This window comes from Malaclemys terrapin, chromosome 7 (assembly GCF_027887155.1).
Source record: "Malaclemys terrapin pileata isolate rMalTer1 chromosome 7, rMalTer1.hap1, whole genome shotgun sequence".
NCBI classification, from domain to species: Eukaryota; Metazoa; Chordata; order Testudines; family Emydidae; genus Malaclemys; species Malaclemys terrapin.
In genome coordinates this window covers 1,211,883-1,228,222 of record NC_071511.1, presented here as the reverse complement: position 1 = coordinate 1,228,222, position 16,340 = coordinate 1,211,883, and the positions used below count along the sequence as shown (strand labels likewise).

General features: G+C 71.0%; 1 protein-coding gene across 1 annotated transcript in view; it reads right to left on the bottom strand.

The window, feature by feature from the left end:
- The window catches only part of LAMB2 (laminin subunit beta 2), a 28,335-nt gene extending 12,720 nt beyond the window's left edge, over window positions 1–15,615 (bottom strand). Inside the window, exons 1-21 of the mRNA XM_054034074.1 lie at window positions 15,512–15,615; window positions 15,324–15,401; window positions 13,387–13,556; window positions 12,882–13,017; window positions 12,022–12,095; window positions 11,403–11,591; window positions 10,133–10,196; window positions 9,599–9,801; window positions 9,153–9,273; window positions 7,745–7,933; window positions 7,431–7,610; window positions 6,839–6,951; window positions 5,966–6,045; window positions 5,651–5,786; window positions 5,172–5,327; window positions 4,598–4,725; window positions 4,308–4,428; window positions 3,417–3,609; window positions 2,136–2,279; window positions 1,478–1,709; window positions 8–171 (exon numbers count right to left, since the gene is read on the bottom strand). Of these exons, the coding sequence (XP_053890049.1) occupies window positions 8–171; window positions 1,478–1,709; window positions 2,136–2,279; window positions 3,417–3,609; window positions 4,308–4,428; window positions 4,598–4,725; window positions 5,172–5,327; window positions 5,651–5,786; window positions 5,966–6,045; window positions 6,839–6,951; window positions 7,431–7,610; window positions 7,745–7,933; window positions 9,153–9,273; window positions 9,599–9,801; window positions 10,133–10,196; window positions 11,403–11,591; window positions 12,022–12,095; window positions 12,882–13,017; window positions 13,387–13,556; window positions 15,324–15,351 (2,821 nt within the window). The 5' untranslated portion in view covers window positions 15,352–15,401; window positions 15,512–15,615. The remainder of the gene's footprint in view (window positions 1–7; window positions 172–1,477; window positions 1,710–2,135; window positions 2,280–3,416; window positions 3,610–4,307; window positions 4,429–4,597; window positions 4,726–5,171; window positions 5,328–5,650; window positions 5,787–5,965; window positions 6,046–6,838; window positions 6,952–7,430; window positions 7,611–7,744; window positions 7,934–9,152; window positions 9,274–9,598; window positions 9,802–10,132; window positions 10,197–11,402; window positions 11,592–12,021; window positions 12,096–12,881; window positions 13,018–13,386; window positions 13,557–15,323; window positions 15,402–15,511) is intronic.
- Window positions 15,616–16,340: the final 725 nt, after the last annotated feature.

Sequence of the window (16,340 nt, the reverse complement as noted above, 5' to 3'; positions counted from 1 at the left end):
CACTCACCTGTGTAGCCGGGGTTGCAGTTGCAGATCACCTGGCGGGAGCGGCTGTCCTGGCGGCAGGAGGCGGCGAAGTGGCGGGCGCTGCCGGGCCCATCGGGGCAGGGGCAGGGCCGGCAACGCTCCCCCGAGGCCAGTGTGGGGTTCCCGTAGTGGCCAGCTGCGCATCTGTGGGGGGAGGCAGTGAGAGCCCGGGGGCAGCCCAGACGAGAGCACGAGGCCCCCCAGCCCTGGGGACACCCAACTGCACCCCTTCCCTGAGGGGGGCCCGTGTGGCCTCGCCCCACCCTCCCTTCCTGCCGCTCAACAAGTCAGAGCCCCGGCCCCACGGAGCCAGCACCAGCCGGGGTATGAACCGTCCGTGTAACTCTGTGCCCAGCTGTTCCGCAGCAGGGCGCGGGGCGGATTGACCCATGTCGCAGGGGAGTTTTACTGGGACTGGCTGCATGGGGGTGGGAGACTCTCCGTGAGGGACCATTAGGGTTACCATATTTAAAAAATAAAAAAAGAGGACACTCCACAGGCCCTGGCCCCACCCCTTTCCCTCCCCCGGCCCCGCCCCAACCCCGCCCCTTCCCCAAAGTCCCCGCCCTAACTCCCCCTCCTCCCTCCCAGCCACGCGGAAAGGGCGGCCCAAGCGCTACCGGCTTCACGGTTTGCTGGGCAGCCCCCAGACCCTGCGCCCCCGGCCGGCGCTTCCCCAGCACAGCTGGAGCCCGGGAGGGGAAGCGCCCAGCCAGGGGCGCAGGGTCTGGAGGCTGCCCGGCAAACCGTGAAGCCGGTAGCGCTCGGGCTTCGGGCAGCCCCCTTGCCTCCGGACCCTGCGCCGCCGGAGCAGAGCAGCTGGAGCCGGGGAGGGGAAGTGCCCGGCCGGTATTTTTCCCGGACATGTTCGGCTTTTTGGCAATTCCCGCCGGACACGTCCGGGAAAAACCGGACATATGGTAACCCTAAGGACGATACCTGAGCACGTAACATGTGAACCCAGGTAGGGGGCTGGGGCCAGGTGACACCTTCTACCCAGGAAACTGGACAAAGGCTGGAGGAGGAGCCGGATGGCGTGGCTGGAGGGGGTTTCAGTTTGGAGCTGGCTGGGAAATGGAGGGAGACCCAGGGTCGGGGTCTAGGCACCCAGTCCCCCAAGATGGACCGGACTGAGGGGTCCTGTTCTCTGTACCTAAAAGCTCTGTTTTGGACTGTGTTCCTGTCGTCTAATAAACCTCCTGTTACCGGCTGGCTGAGAGTCCCAGTGAATCACAGGAGGTGGGGGTGCAGGGCCCTGACTCCCCCATGCTTCCTGACACCAGCCCCTTGGCACTGCCACCCATTGGGTGGGGGGGAACGGATGTTCTCCCTGGTACCGCAGCCCCTGCCCCAGGAGAACCCGTCTGGTACCACGGCCCCCATCCTGGGAGAACCTGGCCAGCACTGTGGCCCCTGCCCCAGGAGAGCCCCTGGCACCGCGGCCCGTCACCTCTGGCATCTGTCGCCATCCGTGTGGTCGCGGCAGTGCAGGCAGCTGCCGGTCCGTGGGTCGCACTCCTCCGAGTGCCCATTGCACTGGCAGGGCTGGCAGTGGGGGAAGCCCCAGGAGCCAGGCTGGCAGCGGTCGCAGCGGGGCCCAAAGGCGCCCGGCCGGCAGGGGCACTGCCCACTGAAGCTGTCGCAGAAGCTGCTCAGGGCCCCGTCACTGTTGCACTGGCAGGCTGCAAGGGAGAGGCCGTGAGAGGGGCTGGGCACTGCCCGGGCACTGCCCACCCAGCCTGGCCAGAGCCCCAGGGCACTCACTGGGGTACAGGGCAGGTGGGAGAGATGCCCCCAGTGTAGAATCCATCTCCTGGGAACCGGGGACCCTCACCCCAGAACAGAGTCCCCCAAACAGGTGTGAGGGGAAGGCCTAGGACCTGTCCTCTGGGGAAGCCTGTTGGGGGAGAGGCAGGGAGCCCTTGTCAGGGGAGGGGTGGTCATGGTGAGGCGCCCCCATTGGGGGAGGGGTGGGCAGGGGGAGGGTTGGGAGCCCTGGGCTGGGGAGGGGTGGTCAGGGCGAGGGGGGGGGGGAACCCTCATCAGGGGAGGGGCGGGCAGGGCGGGGGTGGGGCGCCCTTGTCGGGGGAGGGGCAGGCGTCACTCACCTCGGCATCCGCTGGGCCCAAAGCCAAAGGTGCCCGGGGAGCAGTGGTGGCAGCGACGCCCCGTCACGCTGGCCTTGCACTGGCACTGCCCCCCGTTGGGCTCGCACTCAGCGCTCAGCGAGCCCTGGGGGTCGCACAGACAGGCTGGGGGCAGACAGACGAGCACGTGACCCATGGGCAGAGGGACGGGGGCAGCTTCTGCACAGGCATCCCAGCCCAGGCACCGGGCGCACCTCCCTCCCTGGAATACTCCACCCGGAACCGGGGACCCCCCCAGAATACACTGCCCGGAACCGGGGACCCCCCCAGAATACACTGCCTGGAACTGGGGACCCCCCAGAATACACCAGTGTGAGAAAGTGGGAATGTTCATAATGTTTTCTCTGACTACTGTGTGGGTGCCTCAGTTTCCCCTGTGCCTTTCTTAAGTATCTAGGTGGGGGGATCAGGGTGTGTGATTGTTGCAGAGCCCTAGAGGTCCCCTGTGATACTGTCTGGACAGAGAATGGCCGGCAACTCTGTCTCCTGGCAACTAATGGCCTGGGCCCTGCCCCTGCAAAGGTGCCAACTGAAGGTGCTGGAGAACAAAGAGATCAGGTGATGACCTGGCCTGGGAAAGGAAAAAAGCCCAGAGGCAGAAGGGCTGGAGAGTTTTCAGTTTGGGGCTGGCTGGGGATGGGGAGTGAGGGCAGACGGGGGTGTCTGGCTCACTGCCCCCAAAATGGACCCGGCTGAGGGGTCCCGTTCTCTGTACCTACAAGCTCTGTTTTAGACCATGTTCCTGTCATCTAATAAACCTCTGTTTTACTGGCTGGCTGAGAGTCACGTCTGACTGCGGAGTTGGGGGGCAGGACCCTCTGGCTTCCCCAGGACCCCGCCTGGGCGGACTCGCTGTGGGAAGCGCACGGAGGGGCAGAAGATGCTGAATGCTCCAAGGTCAGACCCAGGAAGGTGAAGCCGTGTGAGCTTCTTGCCCTGGGGACAGTCTGCTCCGAGAGAGGAGACTTCACCAGAGCCCTGCCCGGCTTCGTAGGGAGCAGCTCCAGCATCGCCCGGGGACTCCGTGACAACCACCCAGACCCGGAGACCCCCCCAGAATACATTGCCCGTAACCGGGGACCCTCCAGAATACAGTGTCTGGAACTGGGGACCCCCCTCGATATAGACCACCTGAAAACCCCACCCCCCACCCCAGAACCAGGGCAGCAGACAGCAAGCGTCTTTCCCATCCTGGGACTGGCTGGCGCTGCCCGGGGAGCGCATGGCAGACGGGGCACTCACGCAGCGCTCCCCCGTGGATGATGGCCGACATGCTGGTGAGCAGGCTGGTGCACACGTCGCTGGTGGGCGCCTTGCCCACAGCCCAGGCGTGCTGATCACAGCGGTACCGCTCGAAGGCCTCCCTGCGCCCCATGGCACCTGCGTCGCCCGCGATGAACATCTCCATGGAGGAATAGCGCGGCACCAGCACCAGCTGGAGGGAAGAGAGGTCAGCCAGCGCTGGGGCACACAGCCGGGCCTGGCCTGGCCCTCCCCCTGCACGGCCCTGTCCTACCGGCACACAGCCGGGCCTGGCACGGCCCTGTCCCCCGCCCCTCTGCACGACCCTGTCCTACCGGCACACAGCCGGGCCTGGCACGGCCCTGTCCCCCGCCCCCGTGCACGGCCCTGTCCTACCGGCACACAGCCGGGCCTGGCCTGGCCCTCCCCCTGCACGGCCCTGTCCTACCGGCACACAGCCGGGCCTGGCACGGCCCTGTCCCCCGCCCCCGTGCACGGCCCTGTCCTACCGGCACACACCCAGGCCTGGCACGGCCCTGTCCCCCGCCCCCGTGCACGGCCCTGTCCTACCGGCACACAGCCGGGCCTGGCACGGCCCTGTCCCCCGCCCCCCTGCACGGCCCTGTCCTACCGGCACACAGCCGGGCCTGGCACGGCCCTGTCCCCTGCCCCCCTGCACGGCCCTGTCCTACCGGCACACAGCCGGGCCTGGCCTGGCCCTCCCCCTGCACGGCCCTGTCCTACCGGCACACAGCCGGGCCTGGTGTGGGCCGTTTCCCCTCCCTCCAGCGCGGCCCCGCACCCTCCCCATCACCCACAGCCGCTGTGGCCCCATCCCCCTGGCCTGTCAGCCAGACCCAGCCTGGCCTCCCCCCAGCTCCGCGGGCTCACCGAGTCGAGCAGGACACTGGCACCGGGCACCGCCTGGCGGGACGTGTAGCGGGTGAGCTCCAGGCGCAGGGTGTAGCGGACGCCGCGCTCCAGGCAGACGGGCTGGGGCAGGAGCACGTACCTGCGGGAATGGGAGCCACGGCTCAGCTGGCCTCAGCATAGCCCCGGGATGGGCGCACCCCCCACTCCAGCACCCCCCAGGCTAATTCCTCCCCCGTGCCTGGCCCCAGCACCAGGGGCAACCCCAACCCCACCCCCTCCTCCCCCGGGCACCCCGCCCACTCGCTCACCTGGCCCTGGGTGGCAGCGCCGTGGCCAGCCGGTCGTCAGCAGGGATGGTGTTCCCACAGGGGCTGCCGGTGGGGATGGGCCCGGGGCGCAGTACCCACAGCTTCACCTCCTCCCACGGCTCCGGGAGCTGAGAGCCGGGAGAGGCCAGTCAGAGCGGGCAGGGGGTATGGGCCTCGGGCCGGAGGGAGGAGCCGGGGGGAGGCAGGGCTGAGCCAGGGCTGCAGGCAGGAACCCACGGGTGGCGGGGGCGCAGTGGCCCAGGGCAGGAGCCCGAGGGGGGGGCAGTGGCCCAGGGCAGGAGCCCGACGGGGGAGCAGTGGCCCAGGGCAGGAGCCCGACGGGGGAGCAGTGGCCCGGGGCCGCAGGCGGGAGCCCAAGCAGCGGGGGTGGGGGGAGTGGCCTGGGGCCGCAGGCGAGAGCCCGTGGGCGGGGGGGCAGTGGCCCGGGGCCGCAGGCGGGAGCCCGAGGGCGGGGGGGGCAGTGGCCCGGGGCCGCAGGCGGGAGCCCGAGGGCGGGGGGGGCAGTGGCCCGGGGCTCCAGGTGGGAGCTGGGGGGCGCTGGCCCGGGGCTAACCTGGGGCTCATAGCGGATCACCACATCGTACTCCATGGAGGCGGGCACGTCGCTGATCAGGAACTCCACGGCTCCGCCCTCTGGCACGTGGGCAAACCCTGCCCCCGTCCACGTGGCTGGCCGGTCCGTGGGCTGTGCCCGCTCCACCACCACGCCCTACGCGAAGGAGCCGTCAGGAATGGCCCCTCCTCTCGCCAGTCTCCAGGGGGCCCCGCCTGGCCCCGCTCTCCCCGCTGGCTGCTGAGCGGGTACAGCCGGGGGCAGGGCTGGGCCCCAGGCCGGCCTGGGAGCTGGGCTCAGAGGCAGCCGGGGTCCCAGTCCCACGGCTCCCAGGGCTCTGGATCCCTGGCCCAGATGTTGGGGTGCTGCTGGGGGCTCGTCCCCCACCCCCAGCCCAGGCTTCCCCAGGGGGCCCTCCCCGGGCAGGCCCAGCCCCACCCCGTGCGCTGGCTGCAGAAGGCCGGGGCTCGCCCCCTCACCTGGCGCAGCCGGGCCTCCTCCGCCTCGTAGGTGCAGTGGTCCAGGCGGGAGAGGTAGAAGCCGGGCTCCACCTGGCTGCAGGTCCGGCCCACCATGTGGCTGCGGCAGTGGCACTGCCCCGTCTCGGCGGCACACCTGGCAGCAGAGCGGCGTCAGAGCGGGAGCGCCAAGCCCCGCTGCCCACAGATAAGGGTGTGACCCCCACCGCCCCCCAGCCCCGCAGAGTGGCCCTGCCCCGCCCGTGAGCAGCTCCCCAGCCCCACAGGTTCATGCCCGGGGTGAGGCCGTGGGCCCCAGGCCCAGCACCCACTCACTGGTTGTTGTGGGCACCTCCCACGTCACAGTCACACGAGCGGCAGCCGAGCAGGTCGTGGCTGAGAGCCCAGTGCTCGGGCTGGGGACAGAGACTGCGTTAGTGACCGGTCCACCCGACCCACCCGCCAGGCCCCGACCCACCTGACTCCTGCCCGGCCCCGCCCCGCCCCACCCCCAGGCCCCGCCCAACCTGACCCGCCCAACCTGTCAGACCCCACCCAGCCTGACCCCTGCCCGGCCCCGCCCCACCCACCAGGCCCCACCCAGCCTGACACCTGCCCGGCCCCGCCCCACCCGCCAGGCCCCACCCACCCTGACCCGCCCAACCCGTCAGACCCCGCCCAGCCTGACCCCTGCCCGGCCCCGCCCCACCCGCCAGGCCCCGACCCACCTGACTCCTGCCCGGCCCCGCCCCACCCGCCAGGCCCCACCCAGCCTGACCCCTGCCCGGCCCCGCCCCACCCACCAGGCCCCACCCAGCCTGACCCCTGCCCGGCCCCACCCCACCGGCCAAGCCCCACCCAGCCTGACCTGCCCAACCCCAGCCCGGCCCCACCCCACCCACCAGGCCCCGCCCAGGCCGACCCCTACTCAGCCCGGCCCGACCCACCTAACCCACCAGGCCCCGCCCAACCCGACTCACCTGACCCCACCCAGTCAGCCTAGGCCCTGCCCCCTGGTGTGACGGAATACTGTGGGTGTGCCTCAGTTTTCCCTGTGTTACTCAAGTGTCTAGGGGGTGGGTTAAGGGTGTATAAGCCCCAGGAAGGGGGTCCAGTGGGGCAGCCCTCAGGCACCCCCGGCCAGTGACACACCCTGGGGAGCTGAGGCAGCAGCCGTGGAGCGGCGTTGCCCGTAAGGCCGGCACTCACCAGGCACTGGTCACAGCTTCGGCCGGTCACCAAGCGCTTGCAGAAGCAGTTGCCGCTGACGGGGTCGCACTGGGTCCCATCCGACACTGTCCCCTGGGGGTGGCACTGGCAGCCTGACATGGAGAACGGGTGAGAGGGTGGCACTGGCCAGCACCACCCCCCAGCCCTCACCCCCCCTGCCCCCACAGCGCCCCCTGCTGTGAGCCCCCCCAGCCAGCCCCCTGTCCTGCCCCCCCAGTACCCTCTGCTGGGAGCCCCCCCAGCCAGCCCCCTGCCCTGTTCCTCCCAGCGCCCCCTGCTGGGAGCCCCCCCAGCCAGCCCCCTGCCCCACCCCCCCAGCGCCCCCTGCTGGGAGCCCCCCCAGACAGCCCCCTGCCCCACCCCCCCAGCGCCCCCTGCTGGGAGCCCCCCCAGACAGCACCCTGCCCCACCTCCCCCTGCTGTAAACTCCCCCCACAGCCAGCCCCATGTCCTGCCCCCCAGACCCCTGCTGGGAGCTCCCCCCAGAGCCCTCACCCCACCCAACTCCCCCGAGCGCCCCCTGTTGGCAGAGGCAGGAATGGCAGCTGGCCATGTGGCCGGAGATACCCACGCTGGCAGCCCTGGGGGTTGTCCCCGCTGAGCCCGAAGAACCCCGGCTGGCACTGGTCGCAGCGTGGGCCCCGCGTGTGCTCCTTGCAGCGGCACTGCCCAGCCAGGAGCCCCAGCGCCGGGTCGTCGTGGGCATCGCAGATCCCACCGTCCAGGGCGCCAACTGGGTCACAGTCACAGGCTGCGGAGCCCCAAACAGACAGAGTCAGACGGGCCCAGCACCCCAGGCCCTGCCCTCCCCCACGGGAAAGGCCTCCCTGCCCCCCTACCCGAGACAGGGCTCAGTTCTCCACCCACGGCCCCGGGGCCCCTCACCTCGGCAGGCCCCGGGGTCCCTCAGGTCCCGGCTGGGGTCCCTGTAGTAGAAGGGTTTGCAGAGCTGGCAGCTGCGGCCCATGGTGTTGTGCTGACAGTCGTCACAGACGCCCCCGCTGGTGTTGCCCGTGGCCAGGTACACGGCCATGTCGAAGTGGCACCGGCGCGAGTGCTGGTTACAGTTACACCCTACGAGACACCGGTGCCGTCCGGTAACCCCAGCCACGCCGCCCGGCCTCCAGCCACGCCGTCCAGACCCCAGCCATGCCGCCTGGCCCCCAGCCACGCTGCCTGGTGCCCATCCTGGCCCCCAACCACGCTGTCCAGATCCCAGCCACGCCGCCCATCCCCTGGCCACGCCGCCCGGACCCCAGCCACGCCGTTCAGACCCCAGCCATGCCGCCTGGCCCCCAGCCACGCTGCCTGGTGCCCATCCTGGCCCCCAACCACGCTGTCCAGATCCCAGCCACGCCGCCCATCCCCTGGCCACGCCGCCCGGACCCCAGCCACGCCGTTCAGACCCCAGCCATGCCGCCTGGCCCCCAGCCACGCTGCCTGGTGCCCATCCTGGCCCCCAACCACGCTGTCCAGATCCCAGCCATGCCGCCCATCCCCTGGCCACGCCGCCCGGCCCCCAGCCACGCCGTTCAGACCCCAGCCATGCCGCCTGGCCCCCAGCCACGCTGCCTGGTGCCCATCCTGGCCCCCAACCACGCTGTCCAGATCCCAGCCACGCCGCCCATCCCCTGGCCACGCCGCCCGGACCCCAGCCACGCCGTTCAGACCCCAGCCATGCCGCCTGGCCCCCAGCCACGCTGCCTGGTGCCCATCCTGGCCCCCAACCACGCTGTCCAGATCCCAGCCATGCCGCCCATCCCCTGGCCACGCCGCCAGGCCCCCAGCCACGCTGTTCAGACCCCAGCCATGCCGCCTGGCCCCCAGCCACGCAGCCTGGTGCCCATCCTGGCCCCCAACCACGCTGTCCAGACCCCAGCCATGCCGCCTGGCCCCCAGCCACGCAGCCTGGTGCCCATCCTGGCCCCCAACGACGCTGTCCAGACCCCAGCCACACCGCCCGGCCATGCTGCCGATCCCCTGACCCAGCCCCCAGCCCTGCCACCTGGCCCCAGCCACACTGTCCAGCCCCCAGCCATGCCCCCACAAGCCCAGCCCCCAACCATGCTGCCCGGTCCCCAGCCACGCCGCCCGGCCCCCAGCCCCCAACCATGCCTCCTGGCATCCAGCCCCTAGCCCTGCCCCCAGCCCTGCCACCCTGCCCCCAGCCACACTGTCCAGCCCCCAGCCCGGCCCCCCCAGCCTGGGCCCCAACTATGCCTCCCGGCGTCCAGCCCCGGGCCCAGCCCCCAACCACGCCACCAGCCCCCAGCCCAGCCCCCCCGGCACTCACTCTTGCAGGCATTGGCGCTGCGCCCCTCGGCCGGGCGCCAGGGTAGGTCATTGTAGAAGCTGTCGCACTTCTCGCAGTTCAGGCCCTGCGTGTTGTGTTTGCAGGCACACCTGCCATGCACCTGCCAAGGGGGCGGGGCGTGAGAGCCGTGCCACGGCCCTGCTAGCCCCAAGCTCCGCCCAGCCCGGGCCCAGAGCACGCAGCGCTGCCCCTGCTGCCCCAGCCACACTCCCAGGGGAGCATGGCCTCCAGGCCCGTTCAGTTCTCACACTCCGCTCTGCACACAGGGGGCCACACCGCGCCGGGCCACGCCCTGCCAGCTGCGAAGGGGGCCGAGACCCACAGCCACCACGGGCCAAGCCAGCCCACGCCCGTCAGCAAGGGGCTCGGATCGGGGCGTTCCCAGCGTGGGGGAAGGTCACGGGGATGGGCAGCGCAGCTCCTACCATGCCCTCCACGTTGGCCTGGGCGCCGGGGGCGGGCGCGCACTCGGAGGCGTGGCCGTAGCAGAAGCAGCTCCCGCGCAGCACCAGCTCGTAGAGGGCGTAGTAATACTTCTCCTGGATCTCCCGCCGCGAGTCCAGCAGGTTGTCGCCCAGCGTGTGCAGCCGGGTCAGGTTCACCCGCAGGTTGGTGACGCGCAGCAGATCTGGGGGCAGACATCACGCACTGCCGGGTGGGGGGACCCAGCCCATCTCCTAGGGGGCAGCCAGGGGAGCCCGGTGTGGGGAGGGACCCCGGGAGCCCAGGGTGCAAAGCAGCAGCAGCCGCAATTACCCCGAACAGAGCAGAGCAGCACAGGCCCAGGGGCTGGATCCGTCTGCCCCTCCCCAGGACCTCCCGCACTCCCAGGATCCCCCCACCCCACCCCAGGACCCCCTCCGCCCCCCCCAGGCCACGCCCGTGGTGCTCTGAGATCTGGGCCGGGATCTCCCAGCGTCGTCCCGCTGGGGCAGACCCGTGACGTGAGCTGGACTCACCCTGGATGGCCGGGCTGTAGGGGTCTCGGATGGGGATGGCTGGGTCCAGGACTCGGTAGATGACCTGAAACACGGAGAAAGGCCCCTCAGTCCCAGTGCCGGCCGCGGGACAGTCCAGGGGCCCTCAGCGGGGGTGGGGCACAGGCCTGTCATGCTCATTTCACGGGCCCCACGGGGCCCGAGGGTGCTGCCCGGCGTTGCCAGCGGCACACCAGGAACGGGCTGGCCCAGCCCCTGGCTTGGCTCGGGCCCCGGACCAGACGCACCCCAGGGGAGCAGTCCCAGCCCAGCATGGCCCATCGCCCATTAGCTGGGAGGTTTGGAAGGAAAAGCTCCCAGGTTTGAGCATCTCCCCCGGGGAGAAGGGACGTGGTTGGGGCTGAGCCGTCCCCCAAAGCGCCCAGGAGGGGACGGGGAGACTGGGCCGGCAAGGAGAAAATGCAGCTTCTGGTTCGGCTACTGACTTCCCGGGCCAGCGGGGAAACAGGCCCAGACGACCGAGCAGCCGAGTGCCAGGCGCTCCGAGCCCGGCTTCCACCGGCCTCTCCCCGGGCCCCCAGGGAGCCTCTGGTTACACAAAAAGAAGAACAGGAGTACTTGTGGCACCTTAGAGACTAACAAATTTAAATTTGTTAGTCTCTAAGGTGCCACAAGTACTCCTGTTCTTCTTTTTGCGGATACAGACTAACACGGCTGCTACTCTGAAACCTGTCATCTGGTTACACAGAAGGTGGGTGAAGAAAAACACATAGGGTGGGCGGGTGGGGCCAGGTTTCCTTTCCCCTTGTTGTTTGGGATCGAGCTGGAGCCGGTGGAGGTGACGTCCTCTGGCTTCCTCTTTTGTCTGGTCAGGACGGCCCTCGGGACTGGGACTGGGATTGGGATCGGGTCGGCCCTCGGGACCGGGACCGGGACGGCGAAGGCCCAGTGACGTTATGGCGAAGCTGGGGTCCCAGGACATGGAGGGGATGAAGCTGACACCAGGAGCCAGGTTTTCCCCCAGCATCTCTCTTGGAGGACCCCAGAGGAGAGCTGGGGGAAGCCCCATTTCCCACCCCTGATGGGGACTCACTGATTTCCCGCCTCTCCTCTTCTCGTTCCCATGCGAGAGCTCAGCAGGACTGACCCCCAGTGCCTCTGCCCAGTCGCTCTCGGGGAAACGTCCACGCCCCGCGCAGGATCTCAAAGGCTCGCGGTCAGCGCAGCATTCGCCCAACCCCCGGACACGGGCCAGGGCCAGGCGGGGCCACGTCCAAGGCCCCCCACTCACCTCCCCCTCGCTGGACGGCTCGATGTCCGAGTAGCGGGACTCGCAGATGACATCGTCCACCCTGCGCAGGGGCGCGGGGGCAGCGCTGGGGAAGGCCGAGGCGCAGTCATAGGCGAAGTAGCGATAAACCTGCCAGGTGCGGCCGAAATCTGCCGAGCGCTCGACCAGCATGGCCGCCGGGCGGAAGGTCTAGGGGGAGAGACATGGGGGAGCTGGGTGCCCTGCAGCATGGCACTGGCGGGGCGTCGGGGAGGGGGTGAGCCCACAGGGTGTCGGGAGAGGGGTGTGTGCCCCCAGCATGGCGCGGGCGGGGTGTCAGGGGAGGGGGGTGAGCCCCCAGGGTGTTGGGGGAGGGTTGTGTGCCTCCAGCATGGCGCAGGCAGGGTGTCAGGGGAGGGGAGTGAGCCCCCAGGGTGTCAGGGGAGGGCAGTGAGCCCCCAGCATGGCGAGGGCGAGGTGGGGCATGGGGTAATGCAAAGGAACAGGGCGGGGAGCTCGCAGGAGGATGGCGTGTCCCCCATGTCCCGGGGAGGACGGGTCTGGGCGAGGGGCCCCATGCCCGCAGGAGGGTGTCCTGGCCCCGCAGGACGCCCCAGGCTCGCCCCAGACAGGGACCCACCTTGAAGGTCATGATGAGGTGGGTGAAGTGGAACTCGGCCTCCAGGTCCAGGCGGATGCTGACGTGCTCCACGCCTGCGGAGACGGGGCTGTGAGCTTTGTGGGGTCAGGCCCCGGGGTGTCCTCGGGGGCATCTGTCCCAGGCACTGGTGCTGCTGTGGGGCCGGGGCAAGGCCCCCTCGGATCCTGGTCGCTGCCAAGGACTTGGCCGCCTCCGCCTGGCAGGGGGCCCGGCGGCAAAGAGCCAGGCCAGAGTGGGTCTGGCCAGTGAGTCAGCACTTCCCTGCGTGGGAGGGAAGGGAAGGACAGGGCCCCAGGGACCCCCAGACCCACACGGCCGCTGCAGCCGGCCCCATGGGCCCCATGCTGGCAGCCGGCCCCTCTTCTGGCTAGGGGAACATGGGCCATATGGAGTCGGAGCCTGGCCTGTCTCTGCGGTGGGGGGACCCCATGGCCCAGCCCCGCGAGGGGCTGGATGGGGATGGCTTGGCCCAGGGGGGCAGAGCGGGTCAGGGCTCCTGAGGGAGCGGGCAGAGCCCAGCCCCACATACACGGGCCAGGCAGTCTAGGAAATGGGGCTCTCTGCAAGGGAGCTGGGGGCCACGTCGGGTGACAGGGCAGGGCCTGGGGGCAGGGCTGAGGGGCAGAGGGGCTGAGCCAAGCAGGGGGTGGGGCACTGAGCCAGTGGCGGGGCTGAGTCAGAGTGGGGTGGCCTGGGGGACAGGGCTGAGGGGGCAGGGGGCTGAGCCGGGGTGGGGGTCTGGGGGATGGTCTGGGGGGCTGAGCCGGGGTGGGGCTGGGGGATGGGGCTGGGGGGCCGGGGGGCTGAGCCAGGGGGGCTGGGGGCAGGGCGGGGCTCACCGTTCTCCGACTGCCACCAGGCCTTCCTGCGGTGGGGGAGGAAGGAGGGGACGGCGTTCTCGATGCGGTGGCTGACGGGGTTGGTCAGGGGGGAGTAGGGCCGGCGCGAGTCACACACAAAGCACTTCTTCTCCTCCTGCAACAGAGCCGCTTAGCGTGCCCCCCACCGCCTGGCACCTGCCCCACTGCCTGCCCCAGTACCTCCCGCCCCACAGTGCCCCCCACCCCACAGTGCCCTGCGCCGCTTCCCCCTCCCCAATGCCTGCCCTAGGCCCCCGCCCCCGGCGCCCCCCGCCGCCTGGCACCCGCCACCTCCCCCGCCCCACTGCCTGCCCCAGCGCCCCCCGCCGCCTGGCACCCGCCACCTCCCCCACCCCACTGCCTGCCCTAGGCCCCCCGCCCCAGCGCCCCCTGCCGCCTGGCACCTGCCGCCTCTCCCACCCCACTACTTGCCCCAGCATCCCCCACCCTGCAGTGCCCCCACCCCACAGTACCCCCGCCCCACCTGCAGGTGGCTGACGATGCAGTAGGGCTGGGGTCCCTGCAGCCCGCATGTGGAGGAGGCTTTCAGCCGCTCCGCTCGGCCCACAAGCAGGTCCCCGGTGACTGGGTGGCAGCTGCCCATGGAACAGCCATGCGGGGGCTCGGGGTGCTGGCACAGGCCCCCCCCCAGCACTGTGGAGAGAGGTCAGAGCTGAGAGGGGAGCAGCTCTGGGTTGCCCCAGCAGGGAAGTGCGGGGTCTGCACCCCACCCCGGGCGAGGGAGCTGGGGGTCCGTGCCCTGTCCTGGGGCAGTGGGGCACCTCCCTGCCAGCCATGGAGGACAGTGGGTCCATGCTGCTTCGTCTTCCTGGGGAGCCCAGGGCTCCCAGCTGCCTTTGCTTGGGGACGGGGGGGAGGGCGGTGCCCCAGCGTGGGACAGGGGCTGCCCTGGTGGGGAGTATGCATGGGGCGGAGGGGGGCTGCCCTGGCACTGTGGGGGTACAGGCACTGATGGGCACCGGGACCGCGCTGCTTCCCTTTGTTCTGCCATCACCCAGGAACTGGGGCTCCCTGGCGCAGAGCAGGGCCGGAGCCGGGGCGGGCGGTCACACAGACGGGGGTGGGGGCTGTGCCGAGGGTCTGGCTCCAGGCTGCTCTGAGCCCCCCCTTGGCCACCTGCCCCTGCCCCTCAGGCAGGGCCAGGAATGGAACAGGCCGAGCCCCTTCCGCTGGCCGGGGCGGAAACAGCTGCCAGCTAGAAATAGCCGGGTCCTTGCCCAGCCGGGCAGGCAGCCAGGGGAGGGGTGTCTTTGGGGGTGGGGGCTGCTGCCTACAGCAAGGCCCTGAGTCTGCGTCCCAGGGTCCCAGGGCCCCGACCGCGCTGCCCCAAGCAGGGCACCGGCTGCCCAGCCAGGAAGAGGGACCAGGACAGGAGGTTGCCGAGCCAGGAACCCAGGAATCCGGGCTCCCTTCTCCCCGACCTGCGACGCTACTGCTCATGGGGAGGGCTGCAGAGGAGCTTGGCCCTCCGTGCCCCAGCACACTCCCTGCCCTCTGGCTGGGGGGCTGCTCACCCTGCCCCCCCCACCTCCAGGGCAGGCTGCGTTCTGGGCACCCAGCCAGCTCCGGCCAGCCCCCTCCCCTGCCCCCTCCCCTGCCCCATCCCCTACCACTGAGCTTCAAAGACAGATGAGAACCGGCTGCCCTGGGGTGTGGCCTCCCCACCGCCCCCCAGCACGGGCACAGCATGCACCCCTCCCCCCAGGTCATGGCAAGGGGGCAGCACAGAGCCAGCCCGGCAGGGTTCTGGTACTTTATCGAACTCGGGGGCCAAACTGGGGGCGAGGGGTGGCTGGCAGCTGGCACTGGGCACAGAGTAACAAGGGAGTGGTGGCAGAGGGGCAAGGCAGAGGGCACAGCTGGGACTGGACCCAGGAGTCCCGGCTCAGGGAACAGGCCCAGGGCTCACCCCAAAGGCCTGCAGCTCCTCCCCGCCCCTCAGCTCCCTGCAGGGGATGGGGCCAGGCCCCGGGGGGACAGGCCAAAGATGAAGCACGAGCCCCAGGAGTGCCAGCGGGGAATGACCCAGCGCGACCCCCACCTGGTAGCCCCACCGCAGCCCCCACTGCCCCCTGTCTGGGCGGTGCCCCATGCGGGTGCACAGGGGGGAGGGCATGTGTCATCTGAACAGGGGCCGCTGGGACTGGGGGCCCACAGGACCTGGGGGGATGGGGGGATGGGCAACTGAGGGGCAGGGGCCAGGGGAGGAGCTGCCCTGCCCCAGATGTTCCAGGAACCCCCCACCCTCTAGCCAACCTACAGCTTTCCTACCCCCCCCCCCCAGGAGACAGCGCATCTGGGGCGGGGCGGGGCGGGGCCAGGCTGCACATCTGGGCGGGGCGGGGCCAGGCTGGGCATCACTCAAGGCCCCTTGGCTCCCGGTGCCCCCCCGGGACTCACCTGCCAGCAGCCAGACCCACAGCCTCATCGGGGCAGCCTCGGGTCCCGCTCGTCCTTCGCCCCAGGCTCCTCTTCACCCTGCGGGAGAAGCCGGTGAGCGGGGCCGGGCCGGGCCGGATCGGATCCCCGCTTCCCCCGGGGATGCGCTCACCCGGCCCCGCTCCCCTGCCCGGCTCGGCCCCGCTCACCTGCCCGGCCCGGCTCGGCTCGGCTCGGCCCCGCTCTGCCCGGCCCGAAGTTGGCGAAGTTGGCGAGCGGCCGGAGGGAAAGTGCGGGGCGGATTCGCCGCTGGGATCCGGGGCCGCGGCCAGGGGAGGAGCCGGCCGGGGGCTCCCGGGGGCGGCGCCTCGTAGGGGGGCCAAAGGGAAAACGGGACCCCGGCTGCTCCCTTCCCGGCCCCGGGGCTTCAGAAAGGGCCTGTCCAGGCACGTGCCAAGGGGCCCCGTGCGGCCCGGCAGCGGTGTGTCCCGGTGCCCGGGGCAGCGGGGGGCGCAGTGGGGCGGGGGGGGGGCGCAGGCAGGGACAGTTCCCCTGCAGGCAGCCGCCGGCCCCGCCCAGGGAGCCCAGCCCAGCCCAGGTGCTGGAACTGGGGGTGCAGCACCGCTGGCGTGGCGCGTTTCCATCCTATCGGGGTTTGCAGTTTGGTTTCCCGGCTCAGCCCCGTACACATCGCTCCAGCGACCCTGGTCAGCAGGCGCAGCCCCGGGGAGCCGCCGGGCACGGACGCGGGGAACTGGCCGGCGCAGGCCCAGGGGAGCCGGTGGGCACAGACGCGGGGAGCCGGCGGGCAGAGACACGGGAAGCTGCCGGGCATAGATGTGGGGAACCGGCGGGCACGGCCCCAGGGAGCTGCCAGGCACAGATGTGGGGAGCTGCCGGGCACAGGCCCGGGCAGCCGGCAGGTGCAGGCCCAGGGGAGCCGGTGGGCACAGACGTGGGGAACCAGTGGGCGCGGGCCCAGGGGAGCTGCCGGGCACAGACGTGGGGAACCAGTGGGCGCGGGCCCAGGGGAGCTGC